Source organism: Poecilia mexicana, unplaced genomic scaffold (assembly GCF_051168715.1).
Source record: "Poecilia mexicana isolate PSO_F unplaced genomic scaffold, ASM5116871v1 scaffold_18, whole genome shotgun sequence".
Classification (NCBI taxonomy): Eukaryota; Metazoa; Chordata; class Actinopteri; order Cyprinodontiformes; family Poeciliidae; genus Poecilia; species Poecilia mexicana.
This window is the reverse complement of record NW_028263387.1, coordinates 13,228,312-13,250,093: the sequence shown is the minus strand read 5'-3', so window position 1 is coordinate 13,250,093 and position 21,782 is coordinate 13,228,312. Positions and strand designations below refer to the sequence as shown.

General features: G+C 39.9%; 1 protein-coding gene across 1 annotated transcript; it reads left to right on the top strand.

The window, feature by feature from the left end:
- The first annotated feature begins 1,398 nt into the window (after positions 1 to 1,398).
- On the top strand, positions 1,399 to 21,743 carry arhgef15b (Rho guanine nucleotide exchange factor 15b). Its single transcript, XM_014989326.2, has 16 exons — positions 1,399 to 1,713; positions 6,710 to 7,165; positions 11,826 to 12,950; positions 13,035 to 13,077; positions 13,333 to 13,379; positions 13,902 to 14,176; positions 15,061 to 15,221; positions 15,329 to 15,481; positions 15,606 to 15,735; positions 17,046 to 17,120; positions 17,309 to 17,401; positions 17,480 to 17,634; positions 19,218 to 19,382; positions 20,525 to 20,607; positions 20,685 to 20,789; positions 21,090 to 21,743. Exons 2-16 carry the CDS (start codon positions 6,781 to 6,783, stop codon positions 21,248 to 21,250), a joined length of 3,156 nt encoding a protein of 1,051 aa, XP_014844812.2. The 5' UTR covers positions 1,399 to 1,713; positions 6,710 to 6,780; the 3' UTR covers positions 21,251 to 21,743.
- The last annotated feature ends 39 nt before the right edge of the window (positions 21,744 to 21,782 follow it).

The following is a 21,782-nucleotide window of genomic DNA, read 5'->3' as shown; positions in this document are numbered from 1 at the left end:
TATCACTAAATTTGTTTTTCAAACCATTGTGAATGACAGTTATACTAATATATATTCCATATAAATGCTTACAAGCATAATGTCAAGTTAGATAATTGAAGCAAATGCACTGGAATTGTTTTTCATATTTTATGTTATAGCATGTTCTGTACTCAGACACTAGGTGGGAGTATCAGACAAAGAGACACACAAGTGGGGACACAACTATTGCTAAGTAGCAATATGAAATTCAAAAACGATTTTGGTAAAGATCATTATAATTCTTATTGTGGCCAGTTTGGAGTTCTAACTGGAAAATTATCTCATATGCATGTTAAAAAATTGTTTTTGAATGTTTATAGTCAGGTAATATTAAGCTTCTGAAACTGCCTTAAGCCTAACGTATTTAAAATGTGTGTGTTTTTACTGAAGAGTTAGATCTGTGCCAGGAATCCAACCAAATTATATTTACCAATTCTGATAAGAAGACTGGTCAAACATCCAGCAAAGATGGATATTCCAGAAATGTGATGGCTGCAAAAACCAGATTTTCTGCAGTCTGCATATTGCATAAGCAGTAATTTGCAATTTGGCACTCAATGATACTGCTGTGAAGACTGTTAAGGTATAGTTTAATGGCACTGTGCTTGAGGCTGTTTGTACTCAAGTAATGAAATGAATTTGTTAAAAAAAAAGATGTATCGAGTTACTTTCTCTTTGCCTAAACTCCGCAGGGCATGGCACCCAACAGAGGAACTCCACTCATTTTGTCTTCCTCTTTCTCTTGATACTCGATCATACAGATTGAGAATCTTAAACAATAAACAAAGTTATATAAATTAAGTGCAATTTTTTGTTTCAATCAAAAAATGTAATAACCTCGAAAGATATTAAATATTGATTTATGATCTAACTGCATGATCTAACTTTAAAATGCATCTTAATGAAACAAACATATGCTCACAATCTTGGAGAAGAAAAAAAGTACTCTTGCACAAATAAATTCACATTTCCCGAGTTAATTTACAAATAATAAGTAAAACATACATACCAGCAGCATCTATGTCTGTCTATGTGGGTTGCCAAACACTGAGGTAACAAACTGAGGCAAAGAAAGGCAAACACTTGTCTGGGCACAACCAAACATTTCTCTCTACTTGAAGACAAGCCAACGTAACTTTACCTACTTTTTGTCATTACTCTGCCCTCTTATATGCTAATAATCTAACCTCCAAACACTGAGTGGAGAAATATAATTGTGTTTTTATGCAACTTAACACTACGGTTTGTATAGTGTGGTTTTCTTATTCGCGAAAAGTTTTATTTTGAAACCATTTCCGGAGTCTCTTCTGCTTTATTTTGAAACGCTCCACCGGAAACCGTTAGTTTCACTGCGCACGACTTGTCGACCGGCAGTTCTCCTGCTCCTCTCTCCTCCTTCCTGTCCGATTCTCTCATAAACGGCGCTTGTAACAAAGACGAGACAACAAGGGGGGTGATGGGAGCGCACACAGCACGGCCGACAGACAGACATTTATGAATTGAATTGAGCTCACTGGATATTATTTATTATTTTTTTTGTCATTTTCAACGACCGTTTTTTTAAGTTTTCCTCGTGACGGGAGCGGAGTTTACACCGAGCGGCTTTCTGACTTTCCAAAGAGAAGTAGTTCAAGATGCTAGACTCATTGTAGACCCGCAAAACCAAAGCGGAAGAGTCAAAACCTTGTTTTGGTAAGTTTTTTATTTTTATTTTTTTATCTTATATGTTTTAGTTTAAATGAGAGTAAGTACATTTTTGGTTGTTTAGCTAGTGTGGATTGGTTGGCGGAGCACCTGTTCTACAAAAAACAGCTACTTGTCATAACTTTACATGATATTATAATCTTGTTTTATTTTAAAGAAGTGACATTTGTCCCAGTTTGTAAAGAAATTTTATGGTGTTGTTATTGTTGTTTAACATTAAAACATATAACCCAATAATGAACGTATAACTACACAATAACCCCTATGCTTTTCTGCATATTAGACCAGTTTTTATTAATATGTAGTTATCTGTAAGGGTTTAGCTTTGTATTTAGCAAATTATTAATATAATAAATATAATCTGAATGTCATCTCAGTATAATTAATAATAACACATACAGGAATACTCTTCTCTCAGTAGCTACAACCAACATGTCAGCAGGAGTGTTTCCATGTTTTTCCTGGATTGTCATCCCATCTGCCCATGTATCCGCCCTTCTTCCTGAAACATCTTTTCCGCTTTCCCTGGCCAGCGTGGAGCTTACCCACTCTTCACATGCATTGCAGTCCCCCTCCCCTCCAGCCACTTTATTTCAGACACTTCAGACAGATGGTGAAACTGTGTCCATCACACACAAAAGGAATTGTGTTTCAAACCTGCCCCTCTTGTTCTCAAACTAGGCTGGTTTTAGGGGGTCACACCACTCGTATTGGGTTTAGTAAGACAAATAGTATTACAGTAAAGTCCACTGACCTGCCCTGAGTACGTAGACAAAACTGTAAACTGCTGGATTGGGCTATTGAACTAACTGGGTCATTGGGGCAAAGAGAGACAAAAGGGGTAGAGTGTGTCTAAAAGAGAGAATAAGGGGACTTGTTTTGTCCTTCATCCCGTTAAAACACAATCGCAATGTGTCAGTCTCCCACTGCCTGGATTAAACACACCCTTCAGTTTAACGTCTATATGCCGCTCTGCACAATGAAAATAACCAGAGGGCCAAATCTAAAACCCTGCTGCTGTTGTACTTCCTTGCCTCACGTTGACTCTGAAGCATTTTCTTATTGTTGTGAATTGAAAAATAATCATCTTGTAATATTAACTCTTCAGTGTGTGTGCATTTTCAGTGTGATTGAACATGAAACATGAAACTCTGTCTCCTTACTGGGAGTCAACATGGCCCTTCCAAACTGGTCCGACTAGCTGGTGCACTTTTCTTACAAACTGCTTGACAAACGCTTGCCGATCAAGAACATGGTGTAATGGTTTTTTTTTTTTTGGTTTTTTTTTTTGACTGCAGTTATTTTATTGCAGTCAATAAAATAATTGACTGCAGTGATTAAAACTAAAAGTTTTAATCACTTTTAGGTAAAAACTAAAGTTACTGAACCTTTCAGTTAATACTCACTAAAAAACACAGCTCTGCAGGGGTTTTGTTAAATTCCGGAGACTTAATTGAAACACAGGGAAAAAAAGTAACATCCATTAAATACACAGTACTCCTTACAAGCTCAAAGTATCATATTAAAACATAGGGTCCCTTTAAAAATGTCTCCAGTCAAACTCCTCAACATTAATTAAAATTGCTCTAATTGATTAACTCAAAATGGTCTTTAGATCCAGGTAAATGTTATTTAATCTCCTATTCTTACCTTTATCCACCACTACACTAGAGCGCTGAAGCTAGCACCATACTGTTTTTCTCAGCACCCTTCACTGAACAGTTGTTAAAATCATCTCCCAAGCTGTTTAAATGATAATTGTTCTGAATCAAGAGAATAAATTAATCTGTGTTCCTCTTGGATTATTCGCTATTTTCAGTGAAGCAGTTCCACTTAAAATGTACATACCTTGTCATTATTTACGGCAGCCAGGTGCTAGGTGTGTGTGTGTGTGTGTGTGTGTGTGTGTGTGTGTGTGTGTGTGTGTGTGTGTGTGTGTGTGTGTGTGTGTGTGTGTGTTTGGAGCTATCTTACAAAGCAGTTCGATAACATCTTTATGCTGCATGACTCAGAGGATGACTAACCCCTGTTTGTGTTTGATTTACCTGCTGCTTCCCTCACATCAAATAAATATGGTGAGGAAAATCTGTAGTGTGGACATAACAGCCTTTTGCAAAAGTATTCATACCCATTGAACTTGTCAAATTTTGTCATGTAAAATCTGCAAATCTTAGTATTCGTCTTTGGGATTTTATGCGATGGACCAACACAGAGCTCTACATAATTGTAAAGTGACATAAAATAAAGGAAATTATAAACAACCCTGACCCTCCTCTTCATGAGCCTGTCATAGAAAAACCATCGTACGCTTCTTGAAATCTGTTGTGATACAGGCGCCGTAGGAGATCTTTTATGCCCACAGCCGTCACCAGAGTTACAACAACATTTAATTTCCCTTTGGGATCAATATAGTATTTTGGAATTTAATTTAATTTGAATAAGTAAATCTCATTATTGCGGCATTTAGCAAAAAAAAAAAAAAAAATAATAATTTTGGTAATTCCAACTGACCTAAAAACCGAGAAATTTGGTCTGATTTAACTTGAGGGAGTGAGAAAAAAAAGTTTATGTGCCTTTTTATTCTGTCTATATAAACCTTTGTGTTACATTAAAAACTATATGACATTATAATGGCAGTAGAGCATCCTGTTAATCAAAGCGCTACAGACAGACCTCAGAGGTCGGTCACCTCAGTCTCAGCAGGAAGCTAAGATCTTATGACCATCAGTGGAGACTCCCTCATTTGAATTTGCACATTTTGTTGCAATCTTATCTTTTGGTTTATGTACAGTGTGTTGAGAGACTAAAGAAGCTGACGTATATTTAGTGTATTAATAACTTCTCTGACTTATCTTATTTTTCTGACATCCTGCAGTGCCGGTCCTGCCTAACAGAAACAGAGCAAATATGCCGCCTTCTTTCCACGCTCCAGCTCCAAGCCAATCAGGGCATCTTACCTACTTAAAGTTTGAGAACAGGTCAAGATACTGAGCTTTAGTTTCACTAGATGAAATTGTTAACTTTCTTCAAGGAAACATAGATGCTTAGAGATAAATATCTTACCTAATAAATACTAAGAGACCCTGGTTATGTAAGCGTCATACCTACGTTGTTGGTTAAAAAGAGGGTTAGGGGTATTTTGAAGATTACTGGCATATTTTGGCACAGAACCAGTAGATAAAATGTCTGGTTCCTAACATTCCTTTTCGTAGAACAAGGAAGTTAAATGGCTTCTTAGTCGCACAAATGGTAGTTAAAACAATAATTGCCACTGGGAACTGCTAGAAAAAGCTCTGAAAATTTGCACCTATATATAACTCCGCCTATATATGACAAAGAAGATTAGAGATTTGTTTCCTTATTCAGTTCATGCATTCATATGTTCTGTGTACCAAAAGGAAACGTGATGCAGAAAGTCCCCATGCAAGATCTGAGCCAGGAAACTGCTTAGTCCGATTAGCACTGGGATTAGCGCCGTGGTGATAACAAAATCATTTTGTTTCTATCAAATATAAGAAATAAAAAAAGAATATAAATGTTCTTAAAAGTTTTGTTTACTCTGTTTTGGGGCACATGAATGTTTTCTATCATCAAACTAAGTTTACAACCTGATGAAGATAACCTAATTACATACAAAAAGCCGTTTCTAAAATATAATATCGATAGCAAGGGGGAAAAGCTATCCAAACCAACCTGCCTCGATGCGGGGAAGTACATTTCTTTTGGTAAATCACAAATGAACTGTGATTTAAGTGGAGAGTTTCCAGTCACAAGTGCTGACCAAAAAGGACACAAAAGGCCGTCTCACTTGATTACAGAGAATTATGTTTTAATTTATTTGTTATTTTTGATGATGTCTTAATTACGGATCATGAAAACATTTAAGATTAGAATCCATCCAACAATGGATTCAATGAAAAGCGTTTTAACACCTCCTTGAAGGTTGTTTTTTTTTTCAAAAGGAGCATTTAATCTGTCGAACGATAGTACGATTATCTCATGCGTACCAGCATGTCCATCTCTGAATGGCTGAAAAACAACTAAGGTTTCGGAGAGGCCTAGTAAAAGCCTGGACTCAACAGCAACTGAGATGCTAGTAGGACCTGAAAGATGCTTGAAAACTCTCAAGTTGTTTCAGTGTTTTTTTCTTTTTAATTTGCATGCAATCTGTAAAGGAGAGTAAGCTAAAATTTCTCCACAGCGACGTAAAAGACTCATCACCAGTTATTCTAAATCCTTGATGGCATCTGCAAAGGTGATGAAACTTCAGAAGGAAGTTATAAGTTTACATTGCATCCAGCTGATTGAATACTGTAGTTTTATTCAAATTTAAAACAACATGTTGTATTTACTCTGGTTATCCTAGTCTGATATTGATATAGTTGGCACTTTTTCATCAATATTAAGAAATTATTCACTTAAAACCAAGCCTCTAGTGCTGAAAAGTTACTTGTAAATTAGTTTTGTTTTATTTCAAATGTATTTGAGGTATTTCCACTAGAAACTATGCCAAAAATACTTGGTAAGATTTTTTTTTTTTTGCAGTGTAATATTGCTGATCAATATTTTTTTTCCCTGATGCTGCTGAAACTACAGGGCTATAAAGTAGTAAATGAATAATTAATGCAGTGCTTTCATCTGTAAATAATTAACGTTGAAAGAAGTTTCAGAAGAATATAAAAGAATCTGAATCAGAGACAATGAAAACATCACAAGATGTAGCGATGCAAACAGACTAATCAATACCCAGTTGACCTGCTTTGACTTTATCATGGGTTTAACATGGGTGCTCAGTGGAAAGGACTAGATGTCATGCAGAGCAGATCCTGAGCTCTTCCTTAGCCAGATTTATAGCTCAGAGCTCAAAGTCTGAATCCAGGATGACATGCTGATGTCGCTGAGTAATGAGTCATTTACTGCCCTGTTGTAAAAAGTTGCTTAAGACACTCATTAAATGTTCCATTTTGTCTTTTTCTTTCATCAGGTGATGATGAAATTCCCATGCTTTCCAGTCCTCTGACTCTTTCCTGAAACAGAAAGCAACCGTCAGCTGCGATGTCTGTCCAGGAACGATCTGCGTCGCCCCTCAAGCCAGAGGTCAAACCAAAACCAGAAATCCCTCCTCGATTGCTACACAGGACCTCACCTTCACCTGAGGGTGGAGGCTCGACGCAGGGAAAGGTCAAGAAAATAGCAAAAAGGTTCTCCATGCAGGACTCCAGCGAAGCAGCAGGAGAGCAGCTGGCGAATGGTGCTGCAGAACATTCGCCAAGTACGCAGGTGAAAAAACCACCTGAGACGAGACCCAAACCTGACAGCAACGCCCCCCAACCCGAGGCGCCGCCGCCGCTGCCCAAGAAGAGGAGCCGCTTCCTGCAGAGACAAACGGAGAGCATAGGAGAGGAGAGCGAAGGCATGAACATTTACAAACGACGATCAGGTACGGCAGCCGATCAAGTCTGTGATTCAAAATGGGGTTATTTTATGTTAGCCCCTTGTTTTGTTCAGTGCAAGCTAGAAATCTGTTGGCCAGGTAGGGAGGTCCTTTCTTTCTGGAAATACCTGAAGACTGAAATGAAGTTGTGAGTGAGCTAAAGCATATCAATGCCAGTTTTAGTTTTGTTCCAGGACACCCAGGTCACCTGTTCTAAACAAAAAAAAACAAAACAAAAAAAAAACATTTCCGTTGGTTTAGGTTCTTCCTCTATCTTCTTAACCAACAAACTTTTCCTCTGTGCAACGTGTTGCACTAACCAAAACCATCAGTAACAACGTAGGATCAAGGATCAACCTGCTTTTTTAATCATCAAACATTTGGTCTTTACTGCAAGGATCAGACCACAAAATCTGCATTTTTTCTTCATGTGATGCCCCCATGTGATTCTCAGTTCCTGTATCTTCCAACTGGTTCAAACACAACTTGTAGTTTAGCGTGAGCTGGTAGTGGTTTCACATTGAACTCTGAACTCAGGCTCGTTTTAAACCCATGCTCAAAATAAATTTGACTAGAAAAAGTTTAATTTACTCTTTCAAGACTCTTCTTTCTGTTCAGATATGCCTGACAGTATGCAACACTTTATTTGGTGCAACTTTTAATACACAAAAAAGCAAAATAAGCTGAAATATACAATAAAATGCACAGAAACCAGCTGAAGACACGTTGACACGATTGTAGTTTTTTATACACATGCAGCGGGAAGCATGGAGGAGCAGTTAGCAGTCTAATGTACAGTAGAGTCAGGGAGCTGACAGACAGACAGACAGGTTCGGCACCCTCCTCTTTTCTGCTCTGACAGCTGTAAACAGGTCAGTCAGCTCAGCTGTTCTGTGCCAGCACCACTGACTGACGTGAGACAGGAGCAGCAGAGTCTCCTTCCGCTCCTGAGAACTACAAATATTTAAGACTCGGGTTTTTGGCGCATGGCATTCAATGAAATTCGTGTGCGCATTCCAGTGGAGGAAGTGGATATTTAATGATCTCATCTTGGTAAAGTGAAACAATTGTTATATAATTGTTTTATTTTCGCTGAGGTTCATTAAAAGGTCACATGATGTTTCATGGATCACATTTGCCCTGATATAACAAAAGGATCTCTTATTATACACTGTAAAAAAATAAAAAATTAAGATAACCTGAGGTTATGTGCCAAGCTGAGAACACGTCTCAAGTCGACTCGACTCTCATGTTCTCTTACATTGTGCTAATCAACAATTCTTTAAGTTTTCTCAAGGTCTTTCAAATGATTATTCTTTTAATGATTGCCTTCATTATCACTGATTTTCCCTCAATTGCCTGACGATTGTGGGAGGAATAATTTTTGTCATAAACCACTGAAATCTTCTGGCTCATTCTCACAAGTAAAATGTCTCCTAAACTTGAGGGATCAATGGAGTAAATTAATGAATTACCAAGTGTAATAAATTGATCTAATGGTGACGGCATGTTGGAGTAGCTCAGTTAGCTCTGATATATTCTTGTTTTTTTGTTTTGTTTTTGTCATTTTTACAACTGGGAGTAGCTGATTATTATCTCAAAAACTTATAACACCTAACCTATGACCCCAAATCCCAGAGGTGCTGAAAATTAAACTTGATGGACGTAGAAACAGAAGAGGAAGTTGAAACCATTGACTCTATAATGCTTCTTTAACCATCCCGCCAGAGAGAAATTTAAATAGGAGTGGCAAGAGGAAATGACCTGGATTAGCAGTGCTCCCAACAACCAATGGCGTCATTCAGGACTTGCTACTGTGAAATACTAACGGCTCAATTTCTGCTGCCCTGAACTGAGCTGTTAGTCATCACAGGGATTAGATCATCATATAGCAACAATGACTTCAGTCAGAAGCCTTTTAGGAGTCGTTGCAAGACATGCTGCTACTGGAGATCCTTCCTACCTGTGGCATCGTGATCCACAAGAACGCTTTGAAGATTCTTGAATAATACGAGTTACGACAACATTTAATTTCCCTTTGGGATAAATAAAGTATTTTTTTTAAATTGAGGATGCATGGACAGACAGTTCTTACTGCAAGAACCAATTTTAATTTAAACTGAATCTTCAGGCACTTTATTACTACCAGCCTGCTCACTAAGACCCTGTGGGCTCCAATTTCTTTAGGTGAATTGATAAAAGAGTAGCTGAAGGATGATTCCTCTCCATTCTGTTGGATGCTGTTTCTAAATTTTAAAGCCAAAAAGTTCAGATGAGCTGAAAGTACTGGACGGGAAATGTCCAGTATGTCAAATCCTAAGGACATACTGGCCATGTCCAGTATGTCAAAGGACATATTTTCCTGTGGTTCTCTGGGAAAGTCCTTGTTAAAAAAAATCTAAATATCAGTTTAGTGACTGCGTTCGTAAATATATCCTCCTATTGAGTACTAGAACTGCAGCTCATGGATGTCTTTTCTTCTTTTTGGATCTTTTGTCGCTCTGCATGTAGATTTAAACTACATTATTTTACGTTCAAAGTATTACTGCACTAACGGATGAGATTTTCTATCTAGCATGACCTGTCTTTGCAAAAAAAGGTGGCCAACCAACTCAGGGTTGGGAATGAGTGGCTCTGTCCAGTAGAGGAGAAGCTACACAGCTAAAACATAAAGGTAAAGCCGCTGATCCACATTCCAGCCCTCGCCTTCTGTTTTATGTGTGAGTTGTACGTGGAAGAGCTCAGCTGTTTGGGAGGAGTCTAGTGGAGGAGCTGCTGCTCTTCTTATCCTTTTAAATGAACCAGTTTAAAGGTTTTGGACATGTGCCACGTGCCTTCAGGATGGCTTCCAGGGGCAGAGTGGCACACATGTCCCACTGGGAGGAGGAAGCCCCTGGCTCCACTGACCTAAAAATATTTAATTGTTTCGGTGCAGGAACTGTAGGAAATAGCCAGGGGAGGAAACGCAATCAGCTTTTTATAATTTTTTTTTTCCTCTTATTGTTGTTTTCATGTTGACTTTCCGACCTGCATTAGAGATTTTTCCAGGAATCCTCCAACTATTCCAGTTAATGAGAATCACGTACAACACCACTTTATTTGCACATACTTGCAAATGTATTCATGGCCTTCAGCATTACATAACACAATACAACCACAGACCTCAATGCATAGATTGAGTGGTAGACCAACACAAATCTGTGCAGAATAGTGAAGTGGAAGGAGAATGATGCACGGCTTATTTTTCAATTAAAAACTTAAAGGTGTGCTGCTGATTTCTGATTTCTGGAACTCCTGAATGAAATCCAGTCTAACAAAAAGTCACCTTTTTATTCTCAGTATAAATCCAGGTGCTCTGTGAAGGCCTCAGAAGTTTGTTAGAGGACATCAGTTTATCACGAAGCGTCTTGAAGACCAATACACTCACCAAGCAGGGCAGAAATAAAGCTCTAGAGAAGTTTATAGCAGTGTTGGATTTTTGTTAAAAATGTGGAAGTTATGTAAATTGTACTTTTTTAGCTTTATATCATGTTATAATGTTATTCCTTGCCTTGATTCTTCCATGCATGTTGGATGAATGTTTTAATCTCCCGTGGCAACCATTCATGGGAGCCTAAATAGTTGCTCCCACAAAGCGCCACCTATTTTCAAAACGCCTCACACAGCTTCGAGTATGCTAAGCTTTTCTCTCCAACGCGCCTAAGACCGGCTTGTAAACGGCTTCATGGAGGAGCTCTGCTGTGATGGCGTGCTGAAGTGTCAGAAAGAGCAAGAGCTTCTTAAAGAGACAGTGACCCAATTCAAGGAGCCAAATTGCGAAATCAAATTCCTTTAAAGTCAATGTTTGGTTTATGCTACATTTTTATAACACCTAAAACTGTCTATAAAGTGGCACTGTGTGCCTGGAAAATATATACTTTAACAACATCCCAAGCGTCTAACAACTCAGAGTACTGTTGAGCAAATCACGTTAAAATGGAAAAAGTGTGCACTAAACCTACAAGGACATGGTTTTCTACCTAAACTGGGTAGAAAACCTGACCGATGCCCTGCTGAGGGCATTGGCCAGAGAAGCAGCCAAAAGGTTAGTGGTGCCCTCCACAAACCTGCTCCTTTTCCTATATGAAACATGTTATGTGTGGCAGAAAACTGACTCTGTACATCACTAGCTCTCTGAACACACTATCGCTACAATAAAACACGGTGGTAGCAGCATCATGCTTTGGAGATGCTTTTCTAGAGCTAAATCCCATTTAGAATCTGTGGCGAGACTTTAAAAATAGATTTTCACAGACGCTCTTCATCCAATCTGAGCTTGAACTGTTTTGTAAAGAGTAGTGAAAAGAGTTCAGTGTCTAGACGCCTTCTCCCGAAACACTTGCAGCTGTAAGTACACTAAAAGCTTTTCCTGCTAGAGAGCTGAACGCAAATCTTTCCACTTGTCAATTATGCATTACTTTGTCTTGGTCTCTTTGAATGAATTCTGATAAAATACGTTGAAGCTTGTGGTTAGAAGATATAAAACAGGTTTAAAAGGTATGAATACTTTTCCAAGAAACTGTAGTGATGAAATGCATGAAGCTAATTAAAAAATGTCAAAGATGGAGGGGGTCAAGATGGCATGAAACCAGTCAAAAATGAAGTTGTACCTCTTGTGTGTCTCCAGCACCTGATGGGAAGGAGGTGGAGGATCAGGGGACAGGAGCGCCTGAAGCAAACGCAGAGGACCTGCTATACACTCCTCTCAGTCGCTGCTGCAACAAAACCTGCACCTGCATATGTCACCTAAAGAGACCTGGCATGATGCTCATATGGGTGCCTGTAGATGAAGACTCTCCAGGCGGGGAGGGTCAGACCAACGGGGAAGAGCGGAGAGAACAGAAAGATGTGACGGTACAGAAAGCAAATCAAATAGAGGCGGTGCAAAGAGAAGAGCAGGAAGTTGAAGGACAGGAAGAAGAATATGAGTCTGAATTACCAGCACAGAAGAAGGAGGGGGAGCTGAAGGCAGCAGAGGATAAGGTGGAAAAAAATGACTCAGAGAAAAAGAGGGATGATCAGGGAGAAGAGACAGAAGCTGAACAGCCGAAGGAGGTGGAAGTGAATGCAGCAGATGGAGCACATCAGCTTCCACAGGATGTGCTGCATCCTGTGGAAGCTGATGGAGCACATGGTGGAAAGGTTGGTGAGAAGATTAAAGAGGGAGAAAATGAAGGGAAGGGGAAGAATGGGCCAAGAGATGTGAAAACACCTAAGTCACAGTTCCATCAGTCTCTGGAAATTGCGCTGGCTGGGGGTCTGAAAAAACTTTCAGACCACAGTCCTCTGGCTGCCTTTGCTCGCCGTCAGCCTTCACCTGAAAAAAATCCTCAGCCTTCACCGGTCCCAAGCCAACCCCCAGAAGATGACGAGGAGGGTAGCATCTACGAGCTCCAGCTACCTGACGCTGATGAGGGCGCTAGAAAACTCTCATCTTCTAGGAATGACTTGCACGAAGTTCCTCAAATAAGAGTCCACTACCCAGCTCGACGGGAGAAACCTGCCCACGGCCCCTCGGACGCTACACCTGAGCTTGAGAACCCAACAGAACCACCTCCCATACTACCGAGGGTTCCTGTGAACGGCTCTCCAGTCTATAGCAGCAACCTCTCAATCAGTCGGGTCAGACCACAACCCCCCAAAACGTCTCCTCCAAGCAGCCCTCTGCTTCCTTGCAGACCCCCACCGGCTCCACCGAAGACCCACTCCAGGAGGGCCAGCAGCGTCTCGATGCAGTCCGCCAACTTGTCGGGTTTGTACTTAAGCGAAATCAGAATCTCCTCCTGTGCTGAATTGCTCATTATCTGAACCAATGCTTGTTTTTTTGTTACAATAGAAGAAGAAAATAAAAGAGATGGAGAGAAAGAGGACAGAGACCGGTAAGTTGTTAATATTAGGAATAACATTATAACATGATATAAAACTCAAAAGTCAGTTTTCCATAGTAGCCTCTCTATAACTAGTCCATGTGAACAGACTGCAATTGGCAACAAATCATTTCTGACCTACGTCGTCATTTTTCTAAGCAACAACAAGTGATGACAACACACGATGTCACGAATCCAACTGTTCCCCACAGAAGGAAAAGTAGCTGTGATAACTGTTCACGTCTCACTTTGTGTTTCCTGTTTCAGGTCTCCAGTCAGAAGGAATTCGTCATTCAAGTTGTGCCTGACAGATGGTAAGGCTCAGATACATCGGTAAAGTATCACTATTAACACAAGTGATCCAAGTTGCAAGTGGAGCTGAAAGCACGTCTGGTCAAAAGCAAGTCTGCAAAGCAACTGCTTCTGGTTGTATCTGTGTGCAAATAAACAACAGCCTGGCACAATGAGTCACATCCTCTTCAATGGTTCATTTTATTTGGATTTTATGGTGTTTACAATAGTTTAGATCAAAGCATTTTCATGCGGTAGGAAGGCCTAGTCAAAGTCCAGACCTAACTCCAATATGAAATCTATAGCGAGACTTAAAGAATTGGTGTTCACAGATGCTCTCCTTCCAATCTGACTGTTTTATTTTCGTTTACATTTTGCAAGCTGTGTGTAGAAAGAAATACACCTCGCTATCACTTGTGTTGTGTTTGAATATAAATAAAGTAATTGTTGCTTTTTAATTGTTATTTTCTTAATCTTGTCTTTGCAACAATGCATGCTGGGGACAAACTAAAATCTTTCTAAAACGTGGATTTGTCTCACCTCAGGGCCTCTGTACCAAACGTACAGCGACTTCGCAATCCAAAAGGAGATTCATCGACAGACCGTAATCCGAAACATCAGCAAAACCAGCATGGACTACGCTATGGAATTTGCGGCGCGCTTCAGAGAAAAAACATCTGGAAAGTCAAATGAGAACTTTGTAGCCAGAGGGAGCCCTGTGCCCGCAGTGAGTCAAACCACCTTGTGGCAGCAACAGCCGACCGTACGGGACAGTGGACTGCTGGACCAGCTCACTGTTGACCAGATCAAGTACCAGGAGGTGAGGAGGACAAACACGCTGAAAGCAGACAAAGTATTACCTGCAAGTCATAAAAAAAAGTGATGCTCGTGTCCTCACACTTTTCATGTTTTAGCACTGTCTGTGCTTTGAGTGTCGGCGACTGTCAAATGAGCAGTATTTCCCATGACTGTTTATACCATGATGTAACACATGACACTTTATGTGTAATGAATCCATATAACAGGAATCTGCATCCTTAATAGGTCTTACAACATCTTAAATTCATTTATCTAAAATTAAAACCTTAAAATGTCTTAAATTTGTTACTCACAGGTCTTAAATTTTCTATGTAGTTTTTTCTTTTTTTTTTTTCTCATGGAGCTTTGCTGTTCGGCAAAAATTTGCTTGGCACAGATACATCGTCTGTGACTTGAGGTGGTTACGGCTAACGGTCCTTAGCTGCTAATATACCCTTGCTAACTAGCCAGGTAAAGCCAGCTAGCTTTTTTTTTGTGTCTATTTTGGGTAATTTCTAATTTATCACCGGTTGGCTGGATGATGTACATCTTAGCCATTAGCGCTCCTCTGTTGACACCCAATTTGTCAACAGATAAATTTATGCAATTTATTTGCGATTTTACATTTTTGTACAGTTTCTAATGGTCTTAGTGGGGTTAGAGAAGTCAGTGAATCACGCAGAAAACTTTTATAAAACACTTTTTTAAAACACTTTACTTTTTGAAATAAGTTGTTGATATGATATTATAATATATTGAAATATTTGCTCACTTATTGGTGACATTTCTGTTGAAGGATCAGTTAAGCACAGGATGTTTGGCAGTTCTTGGAAACATAAACAGGACTGAAGAAGTAATGTAACCCTGTTCCAAGTTTCAGTGTTTGACTTTGACTCTTCTTGGCAGAGCATGTTTGAGGTCCTGACCTCCGAGTCTTCCTACCTGCGGTCCCTCTACGTTCTGACTGAGCACTTCATGGAAAACCGGGAACTGACAGAGACGATCATTATCAGTGACAGGAAAACCCTCTTCTCCAACATCCTGAAGGTCCGCGAGGTCAGCGAGAGGTGAGAGGTCAACACCACGAGAGACACAGAAAAGAAAGAAAGCGACTCCTGAGGGAGCTGGAGCTCTTCTCTTATCCGGAGGCGTTTCATGAAACCGTTTGCTGCAGGTTCCGGAAAGACCTGGAAGAGCACATATTCAAGGAGATCGTTTTCCCAGACATATGCGACATCCTCCACTACCACGCCCAGCACAACTTCTCCACCTACATTGACTATGTCCGCAACCAGACCTACCAGGAAAAGACCTACAGTCGACTCATGTAAGAAACAACTTTCCCATTACCAGAAACGATCAGCAGCTGTTTTGGACTGCCAGTAAATCAGGGTGACTTGCAGGAATACTAAGGCTGATGCCATGTAATTTGATTTTCTGCATACCTACAGGAAGACTAATGAACAGTTCGCCACAGTCATCAACCGCCTTCAGGAGCTGCCTCAGTGTCAGCGGCTGCCCTTCATCTCCTTCCTGCTGCTGCCTTTCCAGCGGATAACGCGCATAAAGATGCTCATCGAGGTGAGCAGCGTCATGCCGGGTTTGGATTTAAAGACAGAAAAAAATGGTGGAAGGCTGAGTTTTGCTCACACTTTGAACTTTAAGCAATATATGCGCCATAAAATAATCACAATCTAAAAGATTGTCTAGAACACAAAGAGCTACATTTGTAGCTTTCGCAAAAAAAAAAAATCTGTGTGCTTTTTAACTTTGTTTCAGATTTAAATTAAAAATGGCAACCTACCAGAGTCATCGGCTGAGTCTGGAGCATATGATAGAAACCTGGAAATCACGGGTTTCTGATAATGTTGCATTTATCACAGTAACTAGAGAGGCATTCATTTATTTAATAACACACCAACAACAGGCTCTGGCACCCTGTTGTTGGTGTTGTAAACCTTTATTCTAAGGGAAAATAAATTCACTTATAAAAGTCGATCAAGAGAACACTATTAAAGTAAATATGTAGTCGAATATTGAAGAATTTAACAGAAGAACGTGGGAGAGTAGACCTCTTCACAAACTCATATTATCTAGATAAATCTATAGAAATATCAAAGATAACTCAGGGCTGTTAGCTGAAAGCTTAGCATACAGCAGATGATAATGTGACCAGTGAGTTTACAGTATGTGATGAAGTTATGTAGGACTTCAGGTTCTGTGTCAGGTATTTGCTGCACGTTGTTGCCTTAGTTTTCGAAGACATGACTTACCATTTATCTGATGTAGCTGGTTTACCAGCTCTGGCGTTTTTTCCTGTTCCCAGAGAGTGAAGTAGCCTTAAAAGTCACAAAAAAAAACACCTGAAAATAATTGAGACTATTTAGACGTCAGCAGGAAGGCTTGTTCGTTGGGTTCAAAGTGTAAAAAAAAAAAAATGATGGGTGGTTTAAAACATTTGCAAGTAATTGTGTAAAAACCACATATTTTGCTCATATGTGTACCAAATGTTTTAAGTGTGATAATTATGATGACCTGTATAGCTGATACATATTTCTAAACAGGCTTGCTTAGACATATATATCTATACAGGCCTCTGGTTTAGGCGGTGAACTGAAGAATTCAAACAATTAGTTCTCAAAAGCTTTACATATTTTCTGTCAGCACATTCAGAGCAGAGTGATCCTTTTCGGTTTCTGTTTATTTCCTTTAACCGGCGGTAGTCTGAGTTCATCTTGCTGTGTGACTGTGAGGAATGCCATCACTCCAGAGTAATCCTTTCTGCTTCCTGACGCGCGCCGTGGAGTCGCCTCACCTCCACCCTGCGACCTGTTTAGGATCCGCACGGAAAAGAACGGGCTGCTTAGATAAAAGCTTGTTTGTCGTTTCAGAACATCTTGAAGAGAACAAAAGAGGGAACGCCAGAGGAGCAGACGGCCTCTAAGGCTCTGACCTCCGTCTCTAAGGTAAACAGCCCTCACTCTTCACTTTCCCCTCCACATACATGGCCGCTGCTTTACATAACTGGAGATCTTATATTGTGTTGGGTACGGATTTCCTGCCGAGTGAGGAATGATTTAAAGTGGCAGAGGGAGTTGTTTTAAAAAGCAAAATAAGCATTTCGACTCTTTATTTCCCTCTTGATCGTACACAGATCATTGATTGTTGCAACAGAGACGTAGGAAAGATGAGGCAGATGGAAGAGCTGATTGAAATCTCAAAGATGCTCGAGTTTGACAAGTTCAGGGTAAGCCCAGACCGGGACGCCTTTGATATGTCCGTCTATTAGTTATGAAGAGTTTAAACTGCATTCTGTCCTCGCCAGGCCATCCCGATCATCTCTGAGACTCGATTTCTGGAGAAGAAGGGAGAGCTGCAAGAAATGTCGAAAGCAAAAACCTTTGTGAACATGAGGGCCAAGTTCTCTCCGGTTTACCTCTTCCTTTTTAACGACCACCTACTAATTACCATCAAGAAAGGGTAACGTAGAAAAGCTGTTGAAGAAACATTATCTATGATGCATTAAAAAAAATACTATTTACCACTGAAACCAAAAGCCTACATTCACTATAAAAAGACGCACCTCATTTTTTTCTCTCTATCTAACCATGTTTACATGTGGAGGAAAAAGCGCAAGCTAGCAAGCTTGAGAACCTGATCCGGTAACACTTTGACAGGCTGTGCATAAGACTGACATGACACTGTCATAAACGTGACATAACACCTGTCATGAACATGAAGGAGTATTTATGAATGTTTATAACTGTTGTCATGAAGTGTCATTCGGTAAATAATGACACTTTTAATGCAAAGTTGCTTTAAAAGTTCCATTAAAAGTCCATTAAAAGTGCCAACTTTGCATTAAATTGTCGTTATTTACAAAATCATACAAAGTTGGCACTTTTAATGGACTTTTAATGCAACTTTTAAAGCATCTTTGCTTTAAAAGTGTCATTATTTGCCGATTGACGCTTCATGACAACATTTATAAACATTCATAAAGACTCTCGTCTTCATGACAGGTCATGTTTATGACAGTTTCATGTCTGCCTTATGCACACCCCGTCAAATAAAGCGTCACCCACCACCCTAAATGGAAAGTACAATTATGTTGCATCTGTTTTCCTTTAATAGGGAATGACACATTTAACAAATCAATGGCATCATAAAGGAAGAACTTCAGTGGAAATACTAAATATTTCACATGACTCGAAGCACACCAGCAATTCAGTTACAAAGTGGCTTACAGATAACGGAGTGTTTTGACGAGGCCACCACAAAGCCTGATCTCTGTCCTGTTGAGAAGAGCTGGGCATGCATCAATATAAACTCGTTGCACCAGTTCTGTCGGGAGGAAATGACCAGAACTCCAGCAGTAGTAATTGTGAAAACTTGTTCAAGGAAATCCATGACATTTGATTCAGGTCACGCAGTTCTAAATAAATCCTGTCCAAAATGTCTTTAAATTTCTGAATTTGATGTGTTTTCTTAAATTATTCTGTCATGTAGTAAAATATTAACAATGGAAGATTTAATTTCAAAAAATTTTATAATTGCTTTGCCTTTTTATACAGCATGTGGAACCATCCGAGTGAAAACAAGCTTATCACTTACACTTATCACTTGAGGAATGTTTTGCCACCTTTGTTGCTGTACTGCTGGTCTAACAGAAGGTTGAAAATAGTCTGAACTAAAGTTTTTTTCTTTGGCTCCGCTCCAGTATGCTCAGTTGGGAGATTTCTCCCGTTGTTTTCCCCTAGCCATGCTGCCGTCATGACATTTCACCTGTGAAGAATAAAACCACCGCATGCCTTCGATTTTCTGTCACCGCTCATGAATTGACTCGATACTTCCTCAAATGTAACGGGAAACGTTGTCAAAGACATTTAAGAGAAGAGACACCCGTACAGTTCATGCATGTGACACATCTGCTTGTTCTGCTTCTTGTGTTTTTTTGTTTTTTTTTCTTGGATACATTTTTGTGTAACCAGTTAAACCTCCCTCCAGCTGTTTGTTTGCCGTTGACCAAGCTCTGCTCTCTGGTTCTGGTTCGTTGTGAACAGCTCAGACCGTTACGTGGTGACGGACCACACTCATCGATCTCTGGTGCAGGCTCAGCCTTTGGATGAATGTTTTGGTGGCGCGACCTACGAGAACTGCTTCAACCTCATCATGCTGGAAAACCACCAGGGACGCACAATGGAGCGGCTCCTCAAAGCCCCGACCAAGTGAGTAAAAGCGAATCTCAATAAGCTTTAATTTAGTAATGAGATTTAAAAACTGAAACTCGTATATTATTCAGGTTTATCACGTAAAACCATGTATCGCAAGTGTTTCTCTTAGGTTTATTGCTCATATTAGCTCATACAGATAATTAAAAATCATAATTCTCAGAAAATATTAATAAAAATGATATATTTTTTAAAACATGTTATATTATGGCTTATCCATGGAAGGTAAAGCCACAGAAGGTCATTGCTAAAGAAGTTTTCTGCTATCAAAGCATATCTGGGGAAGTTGAGTGGAAGAAAAACTTTCACACAGGATTGACTACAGCTGGATTCAGAGCTTTAAGAGGCAATAAAGACCATTTGGATCCACCAGACTTCATATACTTTGGGGGAAAAAACTAATTGAGAAATGTACGCAGACGTTGTTTCGAACCTGAAGGTGAAATGAAGGGAGTGATTCTCAGCAAAACAATGATCCCAAACACACAAGCCAAGGAAATTGTGAGTTGGTCTCAGGGAGAGAAAATAAAACTTCTACCTGATCAAAATCTAACTTGAAATCAGCCAAGAAGAGAAGGAGAAGAACCAAATGGCATCATGAGGAAAGAGTGTCGTGTGAAAATATTGGAGCAACATCAAGATATCGACCAGGAAGTTTTAATCTTAGGCTGAAATGGACGGTGAACCCAAGGATACCATAAAGTTGCTTTAGGGCAATAAAGTAAATGTTTAGTGGAAGACAGAAAATATAAAACTAAGATGACCTACAAACCTGACTCAGTTCCACCAGTCTTGACGGGAGGAACGGGTCAGAACTTCAGCAAACTATTGAGAAGCTTCTGGAAGGAAATGCAAACAAACACGAGTCACACAGTGTAAAAGACAACTTAATCAAATACCAAGTAAATGTAAAGTAATGAATTTGAAGAAAGATATTTGAAAAATTTGGTAATCCTGACCTAACCCCGTAAAAACAGAAAATCCAATTATCAGTCATTCAGCGCCCCCCCCCCAAAGAGGAACGTCGGTAAACCCCGACACGCTGCATGTTAGCACATCAGAAGCTCTCATCTTTTCATTAGGAGGTGGAGAAAACGAGGTTCTGCTTCAGTCCAGTCAAAGCTCGTTTGTGTCAACAGGTCGGACATGCAGAGATGGTTGGCGGCTTTCCCCAGCACCACCAAAGAAGACGTAGACGAAGAAGTGATTTATGAGGACTGGGGTGAGAACAGCATCGACAAACAGACCCTGTGTGTTTGGTCTTGTTCCATGCTTTACGGTCGTGTGTGTGTGTGTCAGATTGTCCTCAGGTGCAGTGTGTGGAGCAGTACATCGCCCAGCAAGCAGACGAACTCAACCTGGAACCCACTGAGATCGTCAATGTCATCCGCAAAACCAACGAGGGTAAAAACCGGCAAACAATGCATTGTAGAAATTTTCAAAACATCTTTTTTGATTTTTTTTTTGTTGCAAATATGGGATTCAAATATAGGTTGAATGATTGTATCAAGTGAACAGATTTGCTTTTGTTTCACTGATCCGCTCCATTCCTTGACTTTATTTATACACCCCCTTAATCCTCAAACCTTCCTTTAGTAGTTTAATCTTTTTGACTTTCTTGCATGAAGAGAAAAACCTTCAATCTTCCCTCATTTGTCTTCCACATTCTTCCCCTCCCCCTGTTTTTTTTTGTTTCAACCCCAGGCTGGTACGAAGGAGTCCGTTTGTCCGATGGTCAGAAAGGCTGGTTCCCCGACACGAACGTCATCGAGATCACCAACGAGCACGTCAGGAGAAGAAACGTCAAGGAGCGCTACAGGGTCTCTCAGGCTACGATGATGGTGAAATGTGGCAAAGCCCGCTGAGTACGTCTACACCGGACATACGCTTTAAAGGACAATAAGACAGAAGATCCCAGTGAATGCCGATTATCAGCAAACACCTTGTAAATAATCCCCCAGCTTATCCCACCGAAGTAACGAGGAACTAAAATTAGATCTTTTATTACCAATGCTAAAAACGCAGCATGCACTTTTAACAATGACTGGGAAACTGTACATGCCAATCATTCTCCAGATTTCTTGAGATACTAGTCAACGTTGAGTCATGCACATTCTCCGGTTCCTGCCACGTCAAACATCCTGCTGACTGTCACTGAGATGGCAAAGTTTTCAAGAATCTAGAGCAAAGATCTGCCGATCACCTCTGGATATTTAAAACCGATAGTGCTGGAATACTACAACGCCTCCTACAGTTCTGTAAGGGGAAAAAAATGTAAATATGTTAAAAAATGTAAATTGTAAAAGGGTGTTTTGATTAAACTAGCAGTTGTACTTTTAATAAAAAAACAAAAAACAATCTTAGTCTCGTGTTTGTAAAGGAAACATTTTTATTGAA